The sequence below is a fragment of the Pseudophryne corroboree genome, chromosome 1, assembly GCF_028390025.1.
Source record: "Pseudophryne corroboree isolate aPseCor3 chromosome 1, aPseCor3.hap2, whole genome shotgun sequence".
Classification (NCBI taxonomy): Eukaryota; Metazoa; Chordata; class Amphibia; order Anura; family Myobatrachidae; genus Pseudophryne; species Pseudophryne corroboree.
Genome location: NC_086444.1, coordinates 202,023,805 through 202,046,576, shown reverse-complemented (window position 1 = coordinate 202,046,576; position 22,772 = coordinate 202,023,805). Strand labels below are relative to the sequence as shown.

The window sequence follows — 22,772 nt, the reverse complement described above, 5'->3', positions numbered from 1 at the left end:
TGGCAGCACAGGACACCACCACTGGACTTATGGTAGCACAGGACACCACCACTGGAGTGACTGGACCGATGCAGCACAAGACACCACCACTGGACTGATGCAGCACAAGACAGCACCACTGGACTTATACGGCAGTACCGCTGGAGTTATACAGCAGTACCGCTGGACTTATACGGCAGTACCACTGGACTTATACGGCAGTACCGCTGGACTTATACGGCAGTACCGCTGGACTTATATGGCAGCACCACTGGACTGGACTTATATGGCAGTACTGCTGGACTTATGCGGCACTACTGCTGGACTTATACAGCAGCAGCACTGGACTGGACTTATACGGCAGCACCACTGGACTGGACTTATACAGCAGCACCACTGGACTGGATTTATACGGCAGAGCACTGGACTGGACTTATACAGCAGCACCTCTGGACTTATGGCAGCACCACCATTGGAGTGATTGGACTGATGCAGCACAAGACTTCACCACTGGACTGATGCAGCACAAGACAGCACCACTGGACTTATACAGCAGTACTGCTGGAGTTATACGGCAGCACTGCTGGACTTATACGGCAGTACCCCTGGACTGGACTTATACGGCAGTTCCGCTGGACTTATACGGCAGTACTGCTGGACTTATATGGCAGCACCACAGGACTGGACTTATACGGCAGAACCACTGGACTGGATTTATACAGCAGCACAGGAGAGCATCCCCCTAAACCACACAGACACAGCAAAGCCTGTAAAAATTGTTTGGAGAATAACCGTTTTATTTGGAGTTATAATAATATGCAGCATGGGAGAGCGTACCCCTACACCACACAAGGCAAACCATGTCAAAATTATTTGGATTAAATATTAATAACCCCTTTATTTGGAGTAAATAATATACAGCACAGGACAGCACCACTGGACTTATGCGGCAGTACCGCTGGAGTTATACAGCAGTACCCCTAGAGTTATACGGCAGTATCCCTGGACTTATACGGCAATACCGCTGGACTTATACGGCAGTACCGCTGGACTTATACGGCAGTACCCCTGGACTTATACGGCAGTACCCCTGGACTTATATGGCAGTCCCGCTGGACTTATTCAGCAGCACCACTGGACTGGACTTATACGGCAGTACTGCTGGACTTATATGGCAGCACCACTAGACTGGACTTATACGGCAGCACCACTAGACTGGACTTATACGGCAGCACCACTGGACTAGACTTATACAATAGCACCACTGGACTTATGACAGCACAGGACACTACCACTGGACTGATGCAGCGCAAGACAGCACCACTGGACTGGACTTACACAGCAGCACTGGACTTATGGCAGCACAGGACACCACCACTGGACTTATGGTAGCACAGGACACCACCACTGGAGTGACTGGACTGATGCAGCACAAGACCACCACTGGACTGATGCAGCACAAGACAGCACCACTGGACTTATACGGCAGTACCCCTGGACTTATACGGCAGCACCTTTGGACTGGACTTATACGGCAGTACTGCTGGACTTATATGGCAGCACCACTGGACTGGAATTATACGGCAGAACCACTGGACTTATGGCTGCACAGAACACAACCACTGGACTTATGGCAGCACAATACAGCACCACTGGACTGGACTTATATAGCAGCACCACTGGACTGGACTTATACAGCAGCATCACTGGACTTATGGCAGCACAGGACACCACCACTGGAGTGACTGGACTGATGCAGCATAAGACAGCACCACTGGACTGGACTTATACAGCAGCACTGCACTTATGGCAGCACAGGACACCACCACTGGACTGATGCAGCACAAGACAGCACCACTGGACTGGACTTATACAGCCACACTGGACTTACAGCAGCACAGGACACCACCACTGTGACTGGACTGATGTAGCACAAGACACCAACATTGGACTGATGCAGCACAAGACAGCACCACTGGAATGATACAAAAGAGCAGGTCACCACCCCACGCGCCATGCCACTTTCCTGCACAGACACTGAGGAGACACGTCCTCTCGCTACACTCTCCAGGACTGGAGTGAAAATGATGGTGACGCGCGGCTCCTTATATGGAATCCAAAACCTGTGAGAATCTGACAGCGGGATGATGACGTTTTGCCTCATTCTGGTTTCCGAGTCTGGCGGGAAAATCCAAGCCGGACTCTGATCTGGACTCAGAGCGTGAAGTTCGGGGGGGGGGGTTCGGTTCTCAGGAAACTGAACCTGCTCATCTCTAGCTTCTACTGAAGTGACCCGTCAGCTCATGTTTTGAGAATAAGCAGAAACTGTAGTGTTACTTTACCTGTTTGATAGTAACTGCCAGTGATATAGTCACACCAGCACTCACCCACCCACCCATATTTACATAAAGCCACATCTACTTTGCCACAGGCCACACCTCTGTCCAGGTCCAAGAACCATAAAATAGGGACTATGCAGAATTATTGAAGAAATGGGTTGAATGTTCTTAAATGAAATTGACCTCATGTGCTGTGCTGCTGTAAGGAATATGTAAAGTAGTTTGACAAATAAGCTTCATTTGGACTTTCCTCTAGGACAGTGAGAAGAAAGGATTTATGAATAAGTTGTATGCCATCCAGGAGGTATGCGTCAGTGTCCAAAGTGTCCTTGATGAAGTAGCCTCCATCGGTGAGAGGATAAAGAAGTGAGTATCAAGATATTGACTATACTATCATCACTGTACATATAAATGCATGTATTATTGTTATTAAATGTTATTTATGAGCCGCAACAAGTGGTTCGCTGCGCCGTATATACAGCACACATTAGAACAATACAGGGTAAACACAACATCACATTACAGTGACCAGTGGCTTAAGTTTGTCCCAGATGCCCGGAGGCAAGATAAATGTTGGTGCCCCCCCTCGCTATATATAGATAAATATATGTATGTATATATATATATATATATATATATATATTGTGACAAGAACACTGGGATAGTGTTTGAGGGCAGGTATATTTGTCCCAGGTTCTTGTCTTACATGTTTTAGAAAATGTTAACTTCTAGGAAAAATGCTTTTTGTTTTGTCTGAACCTTTTCAGTTTGCTGTAAAAGCTGGGAAAAGGCTCTGAGAGAGAGATAAGGCGAGTTCTAGACATTGGGCCCAGTTCGGGTCTTTGGCCTCACAGAGGGCTAATCAGGGTTTCAGCTGTGTAAGAGTGATATAGTGCTTCTAACCTGATTAGTATGGGCAGACTGCCTGGGAAGGCTGCAGGATCTGTGTGTGAGAGACACGCTTTCTGATGCAAGTAAGCTATACAGTATGTACTGAAGAACTCTGTGTTTTGTTTAGTGACAGTTAGGAACATCTTATGTTTAGTTAGTGCCGGACAGGCAAGGTATTTTTATTTTGGGGTTTGTTTTATTTTCTGTTTCAATAAAACTGGCCGGGGTCGGTTGTACCAGAAACTGGACTTGTGTTGTTCCTCAGCTGCTGCGGGCTGCCATATTCCCCAGGAAAAGGCACCTTGCACCCCTACAGTGTTACAACTTGGTGGAGAATGCGAGCAGGCCGTTCTGCGCATAAGTGAAAGCAGCAGCTTTGTGAGGCCTGCAGAAAACGGTGGTTTATGCAGATACAGCCCAGTGTGAAGTTACTGAGACTCACCCCTGAGGGTTTGATATATGTCCTGGGTGAAAGCAGCTGCAAAGCCGCCTGAAAAATCTGTTGACATGGAGGATCTGCTTAAAGCCTTGCTGCAAGCTACAGCGGCTCAGCAGGAGGCCAACCGACAGCAGCAGGTGGCAATGGAGGAAAATTGGAGACTACAGCAGGTGGCAATGGAGGAAAATAAGAGACAACAGCAGGCAGTTGTTGATGAACTTTACAGGCAACAGCGTCAGGATAGAGAGGCCTTAACAGAAGTGGTGCAGAGACTTGCAGCTCGGGTTGGAGATGTGGCCGTCAGTGCTCCAACCAGCTCTAGTTCTATACGAGCCAGTCACTTCCTGCAGAAAATGACAGAGGCTGATGATGTGGAGGCCTATCTGACCACGTTTGAAAGGACTGCCGAGCGTGAGAACTGGCCGAAAGCACAGTGGGCCAGTCTGCTGGCACCTTTCCTGTCAGGTGAGCCCCAAAAAGCTTACTTTGATTTAAGCCCTGCTGAGGCTCGGGACTATGATAAACTAAAGACTGAGATCCTGACCCGCCTGGGAGTCACGCTGTCAGTACGAGCGCAACGGGTGCACCGTTGGCTGTACGCCATGGAGAAGCCTCCGCGCTCCCAGATGCACGACCTTATTCAGCTAACAAAAAAATGGCTGCAGCCAGAGACATTAACTGGTCCCCAGATGGTGGAAAGAGTCGTCATGGACCGCTACTTGAGATCTTTGCCCATGGTCCTGCGCAAGTGGGTGAGCCATGGAAACCCGGGTACTGCTGACCAGTTAGTGGACATGGTAGAGAGGTATTTGGCAGCAGAGGAACTACTGATGACCACCCAGCAACCCATAGGTCCTCGACAGCACCCTTCAGTAAAGACTGGTAAGACTGTTCCGTGGGAAAACGTTGCTGGGCGGTTAAGAGAACGCAAGGCTGGAGAGACTGTAAACACTGGCCCTGGAAACAGGCCAATGGGGCTAGAACGGTCTATGCTGCCCAAATGGGTTGATAATCGTGTGGTTAAATGTTTTAGGTGTGGTATGCCAGGTCATGTTATTGCCAATTGCCCAGTCACGCAAGAACCCATGCAATGTGATGCTGCCTTTGAATGTCGCAGAATGTCTTTCTTTGCTAGGTTAGCTTGTACTGTGGTACCTTCACCTGAGCTGGAAAAACAAATGTGTGATGTGTTCTTAGAAGGTAACCGGGTAGAGGCCTTGCTAGATTCAGGAAGTTTAGTTACCCTCGTGAAAGCTGGGTTAGTGAACCCCTTAAAGGTCCAGCAAATACCTATTGGGGTAACTTGCATACATGGGGATACCCAACATTATGCCACTGCTGAGGTGAATATAGAAACTTGTTGTGGGTCAGCAATGGTTAAAGTGGGACTGGTCCCTACCTTGGTGCATGAGGCCATAATAGGGAGGGATTTTCCTCATTTTTGGAAACTGTGGGAATCACGGTTATCAACAGATGTGAGAAGTAAAAAGCCAGTTGATAATACCGGTGATTTTATGGATGTACGTGGGTCTTCGGAACTTTCTGGCCCTTTGCCTTTTGCTAGTTTGGCTGGGGAAGTGACAGATGGGGAGTCCAGTGAGGACCCTCTTGCCGGGAACAGAGACATAGTAGTTAGAACTGAAAGCGTGCCTGACCTGGAGGTAAAGAAGGATCTGTTTGCGTCTGAACAGTTAAAGGATCCTACCTTAATAAAGGCTAGAGAGAATGTTAAGATTGTTAATGGGGAACCTGTGGTACCAGGTGACAGGGTTACGTATCCCCACATGGCCATCTGTAATGAGCTCTTGTACCACGTTGTCAAAAGGGGTGAGGATGTGGTGGAACAGCTGGTAGTTCCCCAGCCTTATCGGAGAACGGTACTAGATTTAGCTCATAGTCACGTTACCGCAGGACATTTAGGGGCAGAAAAAACCACTGAAAGAGTTTTACAAAGGTTCTTTTGGCCAGGGGTTTATAAAGAAGTGTCTGAATATTGTTCTTCCTGTCCTGAATGCCAGTATCATGCCCCTAGACCCCATTTCAGGAGCCCACTAGTTCCCATGCCTATTATAGAGGTCCCGTTTGACAGAATAGCCATGGATCTCGTGGGGCCCTTGTTAAAGTCTGCTCGGGGCCATCAGTATATCCTGGTAATTATGGACTATGCCACTCGATATCCTGAGGCTGTCCCTTTACGCACTATCACAACCAAGGCGATAGCTAGGGAGCTGGTGCAGGTATTTAGTAGAGTGGGAATACCAAAAGAAATTTTGACTGACCAAGGTACTCCATTTATGTCAAGGATCATGAAAGAATTGTGCAAGTTATTTAAGGTCACTCACCTCAGGACGTCCATCTACCATCCCCAAACTGACGGGTTGGTGGAAAGGTTTAATAAAACATTAAAAAGTATGTTAAAAAAGGTTGTTGAGAGAGATGGGAAAAACTGGGATTGTTTGTTGCCCTACTTGTTAATGGCCATCAGAGAAGTACCTCAGTCCTCTACGGGGTTTTCTCCATTTGATTTGTTGTATGGTAGACACCCCAGAGGGCTGTTGGATATTGCCAAAGAGACGTGGGAAGGACAGCCCACTCCTTATAGAAGCGTTATTGAGCATGTAACACAAATGCAGGATAGGATTGCAGCCGTGGTACCTGTTGTCAGAGAGCACATGGAACAGGCCCAAAGTGCTCAACAGAGGGTCTATAACCGGAGTGCCAAGATACGGGAATTTGCTCCTGGAGATAGAGTTCTTGTTTTGGTACCCACTGTGGAAAGCAAATTCCTAGCTAAATGGCAGGGTCCATTTGAGATTAGGGAAAAAGTGAATGAGGTTAATTACAAAGTATACCAGCCGGGAAAGAGAAAACCCGAACAGATCTACCATGTTAACTTAATCAAACCCTGGAAAGATAGGTTGTCTCTGTCAGCGGAGCCTTGCCCTTCGGTGTCTTCACCCCGGTTGCTTCCCGCAGTGAAGGTGTCAGAGACATTATCAGCTGATCAGAACAATCAGGTTAAAGAATTTCTCATCCAAAATAGGGAGGTATTTTCAGAGCTGCCTGGCCGAACGACCATAATAAAACATGACATTGTCACAGAACCAGGGGTCAGGGTTCATTTAAAGCCATATAGGATTCCTGAAGCTCAGCGAGAAGCTATTTCTAAGGAAGTTAAAACCATGTTAGAACTTGGAGTCATAGAGGAGTCTAACAGTGAGTGGTCCAGTCCCATAGTGCTCATCCCGAAGCCCGACGGTAGCATACGCTTCTGTAATGACTTTCGTAAGTTAAATGAGGTGTCCAAGTTTGACGCATACCCCATGCCCCGTGTGGATGAGCTTGTAGAAAGACTGGGAACAGCCAGGTTTCTCACCACATTGGACCTGACCAAAGGTTACTGGCAAATACCTTTATCTGATAGCGCCAAAGAAAAAACAGCCTTTTCGGTTCCGGAGGGGCTGTACCAGTATAAGATGTTACCCTTTGGGTTGCATGGGGCTCCAGCAACCTTTCAACGGGCGATGGATAAAATTTTGAGGCCCCATAGAAAATATGCAGCTGCCTATTTGGATGATGTGGTAATTCACAGTACAGACTGGGGGTCCCATTTGGTTAAAGTACAAGCAGTACTGGACTCAATCAGAGAGGCAGGGTTAACTGCTAACCCAAAGAAGTGCTGCCTCGCAATGGAGGAGGTCAAATACTTGGGCTTCACCATAGGCAGAGGTCTGATTAGGCCCCAATTGAATAAAGTTGATGCTATTCAAAACTGGCCTCGTCCAGTGAATAAAAAACAGGTAAGGGCTTTTTTGGGAATTACTGGGTACTATAGACAGTTTATTCCTAATTTTGCGACCACAGCGGTGCCGTTGTCAGACCTTACCAAAGGGAAGCAGTCAAATGTGGTGAAATGGAACCCTGATGCAGAAAAGGCGTTCCAAGCATTAAAAGTGGCTTTGTGTTCACAACCGGTGTTGATAACACCAGATTTTTCAAAAGAATTTGTGGTACAGACAGATGCCTCAGAGGTAGGGATAGGTGCTGTGCTGTCCCAAACCAGAGATGGGGACGAACACCCTATCATTTATTTGAGTAGGAAACTCAATGAGCATGAAAAAAGGTATGCCATTGTGGAAAAGGAGGCTTTGGCCATTAAGTGGGCACTAGATACCTTGAGATATTACCTCTTGGGTAGACAATTCAGACTAGTGACAGACCATGCCCCTTTAAAATGGATGTATGTAAATAGAGGCAAGAATGCTCGTGTAACTAGATGGTTTCTAGCGTTGCAGGACTTTAAGTTTACTGTCGAACATAGACCGGGAACACAATTGGCCAACGCAGATGCATTGTCTCGCATCTTCTGTTTGGGGGCTACAAGTGTTCCGGCCCCTAGGTCGAAACAGGGGAGGGGGATATGTGACAAGAACACTGGGATAGTGTTTGAGGGCAGGTATATTTGTCCCAGGTTCTTGTCTTACATGTTTTAGAAAATGTTAACTTCTAGGAAAAATGCTTTTTGTTTTGTCTGAACCTTTTCAGTTTGCTGTAAAAGCTGGGAAAAGGCTCTGAGAGAGAGATAAGGCGAGTTCTAGACATTGGGCCCAGTTCGGGTCTTTGGCCTCACAGAGGGCTAATCAGGGTTTCAGCTGTGTAAGAGTGATATAGTGCTTCTAACCTGATTAGTATGGGCAGACTGCCTGGGAAGGCTGCAGGATCTGTGTGTGAGAGACACGCTTTCTGATGCAAGTAAGCTATACAGTATGTACTGAAGAACTCTGTGTTTTGTTTAGTGACAGTTAGGAACATCTTATGTTTAGTTAGTGCCGGACAGGCAAGGTATTTTTATTTTGGGGTTTGTTTTATTTTCTGTTTCAATAAAACTGGCCGGGGTCGGTTGTACCAGAAACTGGACTTGTGTTGTTCCTCAGCTGCTGCGGGCTGCCATATTCCCCAGGAAAAGGCACCTTGCACCCCTACAGTGTTACAATATATATATATATATATATATATATATATATATATATATATATACACATAGAATATATATACAGTGCATCTGGAAAGTATTCACAGCGCTTCACTTTTTCCACATTTTGTTATGTTACAACCACATTTTGTTATGTTATTCCAAAATTGAATAAATTCATTTTTTCCCTCAAAATTCTACACACAATACCCCATAATGACAACGTGAATTTATTAAAAATAAAAAACTAAGAAATCACATGTACATAAGTATTCACAGCCTTTTCCATGAAGCTCAAAATTGAGCTCAGGTGCATCCTGTTTCCACTGATTATCCTTGAGATTTTCCTACAGCTGTGGTAAATTCAGTTGATTGGACATGATCTGGAAAGGCACACACCTGTCTATATAAGGTCCCACACTTGACAGTGCATGTCTGAGCATAAACCAAGCATGAAGTCAAAGGAATTGTCTGTAGACCTCCGAGACAGGATTTTCTCGAGGCACAAATCTGGGGAAGGGTTCAGAAAAATATCTGCTGCTTTGAAGGTCCCAATGAGCACAGTGGCCTCCATCATCAGTAAATGAAAGAAGTTCGTAACCACCAGCACTCTTCCTAAAGCTGGCCGGCCATCTAAACTGAGCGATTGGGGGAGAAGGGCCCTAGTCAGGGAGGTGACCAAGAACCCAATGGTCACTCTGTCAGAGCTACAGCATTCTGCTGTGGAGAGAGGAGAACCTTCCAGAAAGACAGCCACTCCTTAGTAAAAGCACATGGCAGCCTGCGTCGAGTTTGTCAAAAGGCACCTGATGGACTCTCAGACCATGAGAAACAAAATTCTCTGGTCTGATGAGACAAAGATTTTACTTTTTTGGCATGAATGCCAGGAATCATATTTGGAGGAAGCCAGGCACCGCTCATCACCACACCAATTCCATCCCCACAGTGAAGCATGGTGGTGGCAGCATCATGCTGTGGGGATGTTTTTCAGCAGCAGGAATGGGAGACTAGTCAGGATAGAGGGAAAGATGAATACAGCAACGTACAGAGACATCCTGGATGAAAACCTGCTCCAGAGTGCTCTTGACCTCAGACTGGGGCGACGGTTCATCTTTCAGCAGGACACTGACCCTAAGTCAAGATATCAAAGGAGTGGCTTCAGGACAACTCTGTGAATGTCCTTGAGTGGCCCAGCCAGAGCCCAGACTTGAATCAGATTGAACATCTCTGGAGAGATCTGAAAATGGCTGTACACTGACTCTTCCCATCCAACCTGATGGGGCTTGAGAGGTGCTGCAAAGAGGAATGGGCAAAACTTCCCAAAGATAGGTGTGCCAAGCTTGTAGCATCATATTCAAAAAGAGTTGAGGCTGTAATGCCAAAGGCGCATCAACAAAGTATTGAGCAAAGGCTGTGAATAGTTACGTACATTTGATTTCTTAATTTTTTATATTTAATAAATTTGCAAAATTCTCAAAAAACTTTTTTCACGTTGTCATTATGGGGTATTGTGCGTAGAATTTTGATGGAAAAAATGAATTTATTCCAGTTTGGAATAAGGCTGTAACATTACAAAATGTGGAAAAAGTGAAGCGCTGGTAATACTTTCCGGATGCACTGTATATGTGTATATGGTGTGTCCTGAAAAAAAATTGTATGTATGTATATAGATATATATTTCAATGTCATTTATTTTAAATAACACCTTTCTTAGCAGTCATACCCAGGATAAGAACCAATGACCTGTTACACTGAAGGAAGACATCTTACTGATAGAGCTATTTGCTCCTGCTTAGCAAGCTTGTAGATTCTAACTATGGCCCTCATTCCGAGTTGTTTGCTCGCTAGCTACTTTTAGCAGAAATGCAAACGCAAAGCCGCCGCCCTCTGGGAGTGTATCTTAGCATAGCACAATTGCTAACGAAAGATCAGCAATTCTGCTATTAAGTATTTCCTTGCAGTTTCTGAGTAGCTCCAGACCTACTCCTAGATTGCGATCACCTCAGTCCGTTTAGTTCCTGGTTTGACGTCACAAACATGCCCAGCGTCCGGCCAGCCACTCCTCTGTTTCTCCAGCCACTCCTGGGTTTTTACCTGGCACGCCTGCGTTTTTTAGCACACTCCCTGAAAACGGCCAGTTTCCGCCCAGAAACACCCACTTCCTGTCAATCACACTACGATCAGCAGAGCGATTGAAAAGCTCCGTTTGCCCGTGAGTAAAATAGAATAGTTTTGTGTAAAATTGCTTAGCGCGTGCGCCCTGCTGTGCATACGCATGCGCAGAACTTCCGGATTTTAGCCTATTAGCAATTTTGCTAAAAATAGCAGCGAGCGAACAACTCGGAATGACCACCAATGGGCCTAATTCAGATCTCATCACAGCAGCAAATTTGTTAGCTAATGGGCAAAATCATGTGCACTGCAGGGGGGCAGATATAACATGTGCAAGAGAGTTAAATTTGGGTGGGGTGTGTTCAAACTGAAATCTAAATTGCGGTGTAAAAATAAAGCAGCCAGTATTTACCCTGCACAGAAACAAAAGAACCCACCCAAATCTAACTCTCTCTGCACATGTTACTGTATATCTGCAGTGCACATGGGTGGTCATTCCGAGTTGATCGCTCGCTGCCAATTTTCGCAGTGCAGCGATTAAGTTAAAAAAACGGCAAAAATGCGCATGCGCATGGTACGCAGCGCGCATGCGCTAAGTACTTTCACACAAAACTTTGTAGATTTACACAAGCTTGAGCAACGTTTTTTTCTTCGCTCGAGTCATCGTAGTGTGATTGACAGGAAGTGGGTGTTTCTGGGAGGACACTGTCCGTTTTCAGGGAGTGTGCTAAAAAACGCAGGCGTGCCAGCCAAAAACGCAGGAGTGGCTGGGGAAACAGGGGAGTGGCTGACCGAACGCAGGGCGTGTTTGTGACGTCAAACTAGGAACCAAACAGTCTGCAGTGATTGCAGTCTAGGGGCTAGATGCATCATCCCTTGGAAAGTGATAAAATGGAGAGTGAAAAAGTACCAGCCAATCAAGCTCCTAACTGTCATTCAAACACAGCCTGTGACATGGCAGTTAGGACCTGATTGGCTGCCACTTTTTCACTCTCCATTTTATCACTTTCCAAGCGATGATGCATCTAGCCCTAGGAGTAGGTCCGGAGCTACTCAGAAACTGCAGCAAATTATTTAGTAGCAGTTCTGCTAATCTTTCATTCGAAATTCTGCTAAGCTAAAATACACTCCCAGAGGGCGGCGGCCTAGCGTGTGCAATGCTGCTAAAAGCAGCTAGCGAGCGAACAACTCGGAATGAGGGCCATGGTTTTGCCCATTAGCTAACAAATTTGCTTCTGCAAACAGATCTGAATTAGGCCCTATATGAAGCTAGAATTGTCAGTTCAAAACCATTGCAACTAGGCAGATCTATGTAGTGTGCAGCCACAATGCTGATTATTTCTCTGACAATTATTTCACAAGTGTCAAACCCAGGATTAGATTCCACATCCTATAACACTGGAAGCTGGCACTTACTGATGAAGCTTACTCCTGCTTAGCAAGCCTGCAGACTCTAAGTACTGTATATGAAGTTACTTGTAATTGTCAGAGAAATAGCTTCATATAGTTAGAATTCTCACGCTTCCTATGATAGAGCAAATAGTTTCATCAGTAAGGTGTCTGATTCCAGTGTAATAGGCTGTGGGTTTTAATCCTAGGTATGATACTTGTAAAATTTGCATCTATAATAAAGAGGGTGTGACTTTTAAAGTGCAGGGAGGAAGAGATAGTGGCGGCTAGCAATCAACTTAATTAAATGGTGTTGCTGAACACACGGAACAGGAGGAGAGGTGCCCCCCTACAGAGCAGGAGCCCGGCTGCAGCCGACTACGTTGCCTCCCACAGTTACGCCTCTGACAGTAACCAAAACTAAATGGAGCACAAGTAACAATTAGCACCACAAATCTCAGTACACAATACATCTGGAATGTAAAGGAGTAATCAGTGTACTACTAGGGGAGTGCAGCCATTGGAAGAGATGAACGTCTATAAGTGAGAGGAGATGTGGGTTAGACGGCCACTGGGTAGGTGATGGCTGTAATTGAAGTGTGAGAGAAGAGGGCTGTGAGAACAGGAGGGAAGAGGGCCCTGCTCCAAGGAGCTTACAATCTAGGGGGAGAGGGAAGACAGACAGGTGTCATGGGGCACGAGCAAGCCTAAGGGCAGGAAGTAAGCAGGGTATAGATGGCCAAGTCACATGGCAGGGGGTGGGGAGAGTGACCTTTATGTGGTTAACTGGTTATATTACTATGATTTTTTTTAACCACTTAACTGACGATTTTTCCCTTCAAAAGCGTTAACATTGTTTCTCTAACGTCCTAAGTGGATGCTGGGACTCCGTAAGGACCATGGGGAATAGCGGCTCCGCAGGAGACAGGGCACAAAATAAAAGCTTGAGATATCAGGTGGTGTGCACTGGCTCCTCCCCCTATGACCCTCCTCCAAGCCAGTTAGATTTTTGTGCCCGGCCGAGAAGGGTGCAAACTAGGTAGCTCTCCAGAGCTGCTTAGAATAAAAGTTTAGTTAGGTTTTTTTTATTTTCAGTGAGTCCTGCTGGCAACAGGCTCACTGCATCGTGGGACTAAGGGGAGAAGAAGCGAACTCACCTGAGTGCAGAGTGGATTGGGCTTCTTAGGCTACTGGACGTTAGCTCCAGAGGGACGATCACAGGTTCAGCCTGGATGGGTCACCGGAGCCGCGCCGCCGTCCCCCTTACAGAGCCAGAAGAGACGAAGGTCCGGTGAAAGCGGCGGCAGAAGACATCCTGTCTTCAAGACTAAGGTAGCGCACAGCACCGCAGCTGTGCGCCATTGCTCTCAGCACACTTCACACTCCGGTCACTGAGGGTGCAGGGCGCTGGGGGGGAGCGCCCTGAGACGCAATATGACACACATATACCTTAGCTGGCAAAAGGAATACATCACATATAGCTCCAGGGCTATATGGATGTATTTTTTCCCCTGCCATTTTACACAAAAAAGCGGGAGTTAAGGACGTCGTGAAGGGGCGGGGCCTATCTCCTCAGCACACTGGCGCCATTATTCCCTCACAGCTCCGCTGGAAGGACGGCTCCCTGATTCTCCCCTGCAGTACTGCATCTGATTCAGGGTAAAAAAGAGAAGGGGGGGCATTTTGGCAGCAAATAACTAGATTAACAGCAGCTATAAGGGATTAACACTTATATAAGGTTATCCCTGTATATATATAGCGCTGGGTGTGTGCTGGCAGACTCTCCCTCTGTCTCTCCAAAGGGCTAAGTGGGGTCCTGTCCTCTATCAGAGCATTCCCGGTGTGTGTGCTGTGTGTCGGTACGCGTGTGTCGACATGTATGAGGAGGAAAATGAGGTGGAGGCGGAGCAGTTGCCTGTGTTAGTGATGTCACCCCCTAGGGAGTCGACACCTGACTGGATGATTGTGTTTAAGCAATTAAGTGATAATGTCAGCAATTTACAAAAAACTGTTGACGACATGAGAAAGCCGGCAAATCAATTAGTGCCTGTTCAGGCGTCTCAGACACCCTCAGGGGCCCTAAAACGGCCGCTACCTCAGTGGGTCGACACGGATCCAGATACAGATACTGAATCTAGTGTCGACGGTGACGAGACAAACGTAATGTCCAGTAGGGCCACACGTTACATGATCACGGCAATGAAAGAGGCATTGAACCTTTCTGACACTACAAATACCTCAAAGGCGGGTATTATGTGGGGTGTGAAAAAACTGCCAATAGTTTTTCCTGAGTCTGAGGAAATAAATGAGGTGTGTGATAAAGCGTGGGTTTCCCCCGATAAAAAACAGCTAATTTCTAATAAGTTATTAGCACTATACCCTTTCCCGCCAGAGGTTAGGGCACGGTGGGAAACACCCCCTAGGGTAGATAAGGCGCTCACACGTTTATCTAAACAAGTAGCGTTACCGTCCCCTGATACGGCCACCCTCAAAGAACCAGCTGATAGGAGGCTGGAAAATATCCTGAAAAGTATATACACACATACTGGTGTTATACTGCGACCAGCAATCGCATCAGCCTGGATGTGCAGTGCTGGAGTCGCATGGGCGGATTCCCTGACTGAGAATATTGATACCCTGGATAGGGACAATATTCTGTTAACTATAGAACATTTAAAGGATGCATTGCTATATATGCGTGATGCGCAGAGGGATATTTGTACCCTGGCATCAAGAGTAAGCGCAATGTCCATCTCTGCCAGAAGAGCATTATGGACCAGACAGTGGTCAGGGGACGCAGATTCCAAACGGCACATGGAAGTATTGCCGTATAAGGGGGAGGAGTTATTTGGGGCTGGTCTAACAGACCTGGTGGCCACGGCAACGGCTGGAAAATCCACCTTTTTACCCCAGGTTACTTCACATCAACAGAAAAAGACACAGTCTTTTCAAACTCAGTCCTTTCGTTCCCATAAGTACAAGCGAGCAAAAGGTCACTCTTTTCTGCCCAAGGGCAGAGGAAGAGGAAAAAGGCAGCACCATGCAGCCGCTTCCCAGGAGCAGAAGCCCTCCCCTGCTTCTGCCAAGTCTTCAGCATGACGCTGGGGCTTTACAAGCAGACTCAGACACGGTGGGGGCCCGTCTCAAGTATTTCAACGCGCAGTGGGCTCACTCGCAAGTGGATCCCTGGATTCTACAGGTAGTATCACAGGGGTACAAACTGGAATTCGAGGCGTTTCCTCCTCATCGGTTCCTGAAGTCTGCTTTACCAAAGTCTCCCTCCGACAGGGAGGCAGTTCTGGAAGCCATTCACAAGCTGTACTCCCAGCAGGTGATAATCAAGGTACCCCTCTTACAACAGGGGAAGGGGTATTATTCCACACTATTTGTGGTACCGAAGCCGGACGGCTCGGTGAGACCAATATTAAATCTAAAATCTCTGAACACTTACATAAAAAGGTTCAAATTCAAGATGGAGTCACTCAGAGCGGTGATAGCGAACCTGGAAGAGGGGGACTATATGGTGTCGCTGGACATCAAGGATGCTTATCTCCACGTCCCAATATATCCTTCTCACCAAGGGTACCTCAGGTTTGTAGTACAAAACTGTCATTATCAGTTTCAGACGCTGCCGTTTGGATTGTCCACGGCGCCTCGGGTCTTTACCAAGGTAATGGCCGAAATGATGATTCTTCTACGAAGAAAAGGCATCTTAATTATCCCTTACTTGGACGATCTCCTGATAAGGGCAAGAACCAAGGAACAGTTAGAAGTCGGAGTGGCACTATCTCAGGTAGTGCTAAGTCAGCACGGATGGATTCTAAATATTCCAAAATCGCAGCTGATTCCAACGACACGTCTACTGTTCTTAGGAATGATTCTGGACACAGTCCAGAAGAAGGTGTTTCTCCCGGAGGAGAAGGCCAGGGAGTTATCCGAGCTAGTCAGGAACCTCCTAAAACCAGGACAGGTCTCAGTGCATCAGTGCACAAGGGTCCTGGGAAAAATGGTGGCTTCTTACGAAGCGATTCCATTCGGAAGATTCCATGCAAGAACTTTTCAGTGGGATCTACTGGGAAAATGGTCCGGATCGCATCTTCAGATGCATCAACGGATAACCCTGTCGCCAAGGACAAGGGTGTCTCTCCTGTGGTGGCTTCAGAGGGCTCATCTACTAGAGGGCCGCAGATTTGGCATTCAGGATTGGATCCTGGTAACCACGGATGCCAGCCTGAGAGGCTGGGGAGCAGTCACACAGGGAAGGAATTTCCAGGGCTTGTGGTCAAGCATGGAAACATCTCTTCATATAAACATTCTAGAACTAAGGGCCATTTACAATGCCTTAATTCAAGCAAAACCTCTGCTTCAGGGTCAGGCGGTGTTGATCCAGTCGGACAACATCACGTCAGTCGCCCACATAAACAGACAGGGCGGCACGAGAAGCAGGAGGGCAATGGCAGAAACTGCAAGGATTCTTCGCTGGGCGGAAAATCATGTGATAGCACTGTCAGCAGTGTTCATTCCGGGAGTGGACAACTGGGAAGCAGACTTCCTCAGCAGACACGACCTTCACCCGGGAGAGTGGGGACTTCACCCAGAAGTCTTCCACCAAATTGTAAACCGTTGGGAAAGACCAAAGGTGGACATGATGGCGTCACGTCTAAACAAAAAACTGGACAGATATTGCGCCAGGTCAAGGGACCCTCAGGCAATAGCAGTGGACGCTCTGGTAACGCCGTGGGTGTACCAGTCAGTGTATGTATTCCCTCCTCTGCCCCTCATACCGAAAGTATTGAGAATCATAAGAAGGAGAGGAGTAAGAACTATACTCGTGGTTCCGGATTGGCCAAGAAGGTCTTGGTACCCGGAACTTCAAGAGATGCTCACGGACGAACCGTGGCCTCTACCTCTAAGACAGGACCTGCTACTGCAGGGGCCTTGTCTGTTCCAAGACTTACCGCGGCTGCGTTTGACGGCATGGCGGTTGAACGCCGGATCCTGAAGGACAAGGGCATTCCAGAAGAAGTCATCCCTACTCTGGTAAAAGCCAGAAAGGAAGTAACCGCAAAACATTATCACCGCATTTGGCGTAAATATGTTGCGTGGTGTGAGGCCAAGAAGGCCCCTACACAGGAATTTCAACTGGGTCGTTTCTTGCATTTCCTGCAAACAGGACTGTCTATGGGCCTAAAATTAGGGTCCATTAAGGTTCAAATTTCGGCCCTGTCGATATTCTTCCAGAAAGAACTGGCTTCAGTACCTGAAGTTCAGACATTTGTGAAAGGGGTGCTGCACATACAGCCTCCTTTTGTGCCTCCAGTGGCACCTTGGGATCTCAATGTTGTGTTGAGATTTCTAAAATCACACTGGTTTGAACCATTGTCTACGGTAGATTTAAAATATCTCACGTGGAAGGTGTCGATGCTGTTGGCCTTGGCTTCAGCTAGGCGTGTGTCAGAATTGGCGGCTTTATCATGTAAAAGCCCTTACCTAAATTTTCATTCTGACAGGGCGGAATTGAGGACTCGTCCTCAATTTCTACCTAAGGTGGTTTCTGCATTTCACATGAACCAACCTATTGTGGTACCTGCGGCTACTAGGGACTTAGAGGACTCTAAGTTGCTGGACGTTGTCAGGGCCTTGAAAATATATGTTTCCAGGACGGCTGGAGTCAGGAAAACTGACTCGCTGTTTATCCTGTATGCACCCAACAAGCTGGGTGCTCCTGCTTCAAAGCAGACGATTGCTCGTTGGATTTGTAGTACAATTCAGCTTGCACATTCCGTGGCAGGATTGCCACAGCCAAAATCAGTAAAAGCCCATTCCACAAGGAAAGTGGGCTCATCTTGGGCTGCTGCCCGAGGGGTCTCGGCTTTACAACTTTGCCGAGCAGCTACTTGGTCAGGGGCAAACACGTTTGCTAAATTCTACAAATTTGATACCCTGGCTGAGGAGGACCTGGAGTTCTCTCATTCGGTGCTGCAGAGTCATCCGCACTCTCCCGCCCGTTTGGGAGCTTTGGTATAATCCCCATGGTCCTTACGGAGTCCCAGCATCCACTTAGGACGTTAGAGAAAATAAGATTTTACTTACCGATAAATCTATTTCTCGTAGTCCGTAGTGGATGCTGGGCGCCCATCCCTAGTGCGGATTGTCTGCAATACTTGTATATAGTTATTGTTACAAAAAATTCGGGTTATTATTGTTGAGCCATCCTTTCAGAGGCTCCTTTAAATTTATCATACTGTTAACTGGGTTCAGATCACGAGTTGTACGGTGTGATTGGTGTGGCTGGTATGAGTCTTACCCGGGATTCAATATCCTTCCTTATTATGTACGCTCGTCCGGGCACAGTATCCTAACTGGCTTGGAGGAGGGTCATAGGGGGAGGAGCCAGTGCACACCACCTGATATCTCAAGCTTTTATTTTGTGCCCTGTCTCCTGCGGAGCCGCTATTCCCCATGGTCCTTACGGAGTCCCAGCATCCACTACGGACTACGAGAAATAGATTTATCGGTAAGTAAAATCTTATTTTTTAAAATGTATTTTATTTAAAAAAGTTGAAAAAGTATTTTTTAAACTATTTAAACATTATATTATGCACATCTGCAGAACGGGTCTCCTTGTCAAAAACGGGGGGACAGGGTGGGACGGCGCAGTTGCATGAAATCTGACCATGCCAGTTAAGTGGATTATTAATAAGGTCCCAGTAATCCTTCGTCCCTTTGATCCTATGTCAGTCAGTAAAAATACTCAGAGACTCAGTATTATATTAAAATACAAAAATACGGTTATAGGTGATTAGAAATGATAAATGATGTGACAAAAACAGCATGCAGTTCAAAAGAATGATCAGTGAACAAATACTGAACTTATAAGTGAAAGTTCTTATGTCCTTTATATCTTCATTCATCTGAGGGAGATCCATAACCACACATGATGCTCAGACTCAATGGTCAGTTGTTGCAGAAATACCATACTAAGCACAGATATGCATGTCTTTCTGTCTTAGCAGAATCCCAATTATTAAACACAGGGAAGCCCTCCTTCATATACTGTATTTTTGCCTACAAAGCTATACCCTATATCCTGATTCTAACTTGTATTTGGCCCATAATGCTCAGAGTGCTCACTGCATACTTGCCTACTCTCCCGGAATGGCCGGGGGCTCCCAAAAATCATGTGGACCTTCTGGCCCCCCCGGAAGAGCAGGCAAGTCTCCCGATCCTGAAGGTCCCCTCTGCCCTGCTGCCCACTTAGTGAGTAAAGTGGGCAGTCCGGGCAGTTGATGACGTGATTTTTGCTGAATCGCGTCATCATAGCGACACTCCCTGCAGTATAAGGCCGGTAATATCTGCATTACAGAGGGGGCATGGCTACAATTACTCAACTGCAGTAACCACACCCCCATCCCGCCCCCTTCAAGCATCATAACCTTTTCCTCACCTGTTAAATTACCCCGCAGACGTGCGTTAATCCATAGAATTTGGGACATATTCCCAGACCTATGGGTTAACACATTCACTGTACTTGCAGTCAGGGCATTTAACGTAAGTTTCTTTTGAGCCTCAGCCTGTGGGCTGCTGCTGCCTCTAATTGAATAGCCCCCCTGCTTCAATTATCCCACATTAAAACAGCTACATCTTATTGAATTCCCCACTAAAAGTCGATAATGTTGTTAAGATACATAAAAATATATTTTCCATCATTTATCTCTATATTTCTATTTGTACACATGCAAGAGGAGGTCTGCATGTCTGGATTAAATATACACACTTTTTTTATGATAAAATACAGTATGTTTACTTATGCCTTTTATTAAATATATGATAGTATTAATCACTTCATTCATGCAATTGTTTTTCTATGTAGCATGTTCAACTGGACAGTCCCATTCCTAACCTGGCTGGCAATCATCGCCCTTTGCCTTCTAACAGCAGTGCTATATTTTATCCCACTCAGATACATCGTCCTTCTGTGGGGTAGGTAATATATTGGTTGAGCTATTGATGTTGTACATTGATGTGTGTTTATATGACTAGTAGTTGGAGCACTTAGTTATAATCAAGGAGAGGCTAAGTGAGGAAACCGCAAAGAAACTAGAATTATCACCATTGGGTAAGAGGAAATCTTGAAATATCACCACACTGTAATTGGGGACACTTTACAGTTTCTTGTTTCTTTCATTCTTCATATACACAATTGTGGAATGGAATGGAAATTTATATTTTAGTCTATCAGTAAAATGTTATCTATGTAAGAAAGAGAAATCCCTTCAGATATATGCACAGCAGATGGATGCTACAGAAGAAATATATCACAGGAACATCTAATTTTATCTCCAGACTGTGACATAGAAGATATCACAAGAGGTTCTCCAGCAGAAAACCTTTTTACCCCAGTTATGCATCCAGTACTTCATCGTTCAGATATATCATCTGAACCTTCTAATCATTAGGAATGTTATCTTGGATAACTCAGATATTGGTCCATCTATTACAGCTCCTACAGTAGATAAGTGCACCTCCATGGCTGCCTCGGATGGTTCTCTATTGGACGAAGTGAACATTTGGTTCTATTCATGCAGTAAATCATATTACACACATTTCAATCATCCCTGGAGAGTTAGGTCCATATATATTTGGAAACACAGTTTTTGTCATTTTAACAAAACATATTTAAATTACCGTTATACAGTAAAAACTGCTCCCCTGAAGACGGCGGTAGCCGAAACAGCTGTAGGGAGACCCGGCTGGGTCTGACGTGTATCCCCAGCATGATTCAGGATATGTAAGATTTATATGACTGATGGAATTGTATCTCCAAGCTGCTATTTTGCACTATAAGTTTGTCACTTTATTCGAATTGGCATAAAACGTACTTTTTGGACATTTAAGGAGTGCTGGTTTTCTTCTACAACATAAGCCCCAATTGGAGCCTCATGGTGTGGTAGTGTTTAATCTATACAGTACAATGAATATGGTTTTAAAGTAGAGATGAGCGGGTTCGGTTTTACTCGGATTTACCCGAATCTCCTTATTGGCTATCGGACGTCACGTGTTTTGGGTAGCCAATAAGAAAAATCCAGAAAATAAGAAATGGCGATAATTCTAGCGTAAAGAACGAGTAAATCCGAACCCGCTCATCTCTATTTTAAAGTGCAGACTATAAACTTTAAGTTGATGGTATTCACATCCAGATTGGAGAAGGGCTTAGGAAAATTGTGTCAGTGTCTAACTATATATGGATCTAACTGTATGTTTGGTGCTATAACTGGATGATTCCATATTCTGGGTACCACTGAGGCACTCGTTACAAAGTTTCCTCTCTGTTAACGTTTGATGGGAGTGATTCAGAGCTGATCGTAGATGTGCTAAATTTAGCACATCTACTATCCGATTCTCAGACATGCGGGGGGCTGCCCAGTACAGGGCTACACTAGTCCGCCCCGCATGTCTGGACCTACCCCTGAACCCCCCCCCCCCCCCCCCGATGCTTATGCACCCGCTAAGTAGCTCCCTGCCTGCGCAGTGCGGCCACTGCGCGTCCGTACTCCAGCAAGGGCTTCAGACTGCGAACGCTGCCGCAATACAGTCTGGATTAGGCCCGGTGGCCGAAGTAGAAAACACCAACTGGAAAACATAATTTTTATTTCTCTTACGTCCTAGAGGATGCTGGGGACTCCGTAAGGACCATGGGGATAGACGGGCTCCGCAGGAGACATGGGCACTTTAAGAAAGACTTTAGGTATGGGTGTGCACTGGCTCCTCCCTCTATGCCCCTCCTCCAGACCTCAGTTTACTACTGTGCCCAGAGGAGACTGGGTGCATTACAGGGAGCTCTCCTGAGTTTCCTGAAAGAAAGTATTTTGTTAGGTTTTTTATTTTCAGGGAGCCTGCTGGCAACAGACTCCCTGCATCGTGGGACTGAGGAGAGAGAAGCAGACCTACTTCTGTGAGTTTCAAGGCTCTGCTTCTTAGGCTACTGGACACCATTAGCTCCAGAGGGAGTCGGAACACAGGTCTCACCCTGGAGTTCGTCCCGGAGCCGCGCCGCCGTCCTCCTCACAGAGCCGGAAGATAGAAGCCGGGTGAGTATGAGAAGAAAGAAGACTTCAGAGGCGGCAGAAGACTTCAGATCTTCACTGAAGTAACGCAGTTAAGCTGTGCGCCATTGCTCCCACACAGAACACACAAACGGCAGTCACTGTAAGGGTGCAGGGGGGGCGCCCTGAGCAGCAATATAACCTAATTTTCTGGCAAAAGTAGATATATACAGCTAGGCACTGTATATATAAAGAGCCCCCGCCAGTTTTTTTATATTTTAGCGGGACAGAAGCCCGCCGCTGAGGGGGCTTCTTCCTCAGCACTCACCAGCGCCATTTTCTCCACAGCACAGCGCTGAGAGGAAGCTCCCTGGACTCTCCCTTGCTTATCCACAGTGAAAGAGGGTTTTAAAGAAAGGGGGGGGGGGACATAATTTGTTGCAAAAATAAAGATTACAGCGCTATATGGGTAAACATATTGTGTGGATTTTTCCTGGGTCATATAGCGCTGGGTGTGTGCTGGCATACTCTCTCTCTGTCTCTCCAAAGGGCCTTGTGGGGGAACTGTCTTCAGATAAGAGGATTCCCTGAGTGTGTGGTGTGTC

At 46.4% G+C, this 22,772-nt stretch overlaps 1 protein-coding gene across 3 annotated transcripts in view; it reads left to right on the top strand.

Annotated features, from left to right (window-relative positions):
• Positions 1-22,772, top strand: part of MCTP1 (multiple C2 and transmembrane domain containing 1) — a 1,810,807-nt gene that overhangs the window by 1,746,928 nt on the left and 41,107 nt on the right. For all 3 annotated transcript variants that reach the window (XM_063964020.1, XM_063964019.1, XM_063964022.1), the window contains 2 exons: positions 2,575-2,684; positions 19,995-20,104. In XM_063964020.1, coding sequence (XP_063820090.1) covers positions 2,575-2,684; positions 19,995-20,104 — 220 coding nt within the window. The remainder of the gene's footprint in view (positions 1-2,574; positions 2,685-19,994; positions 20,105-22,772) is intronic.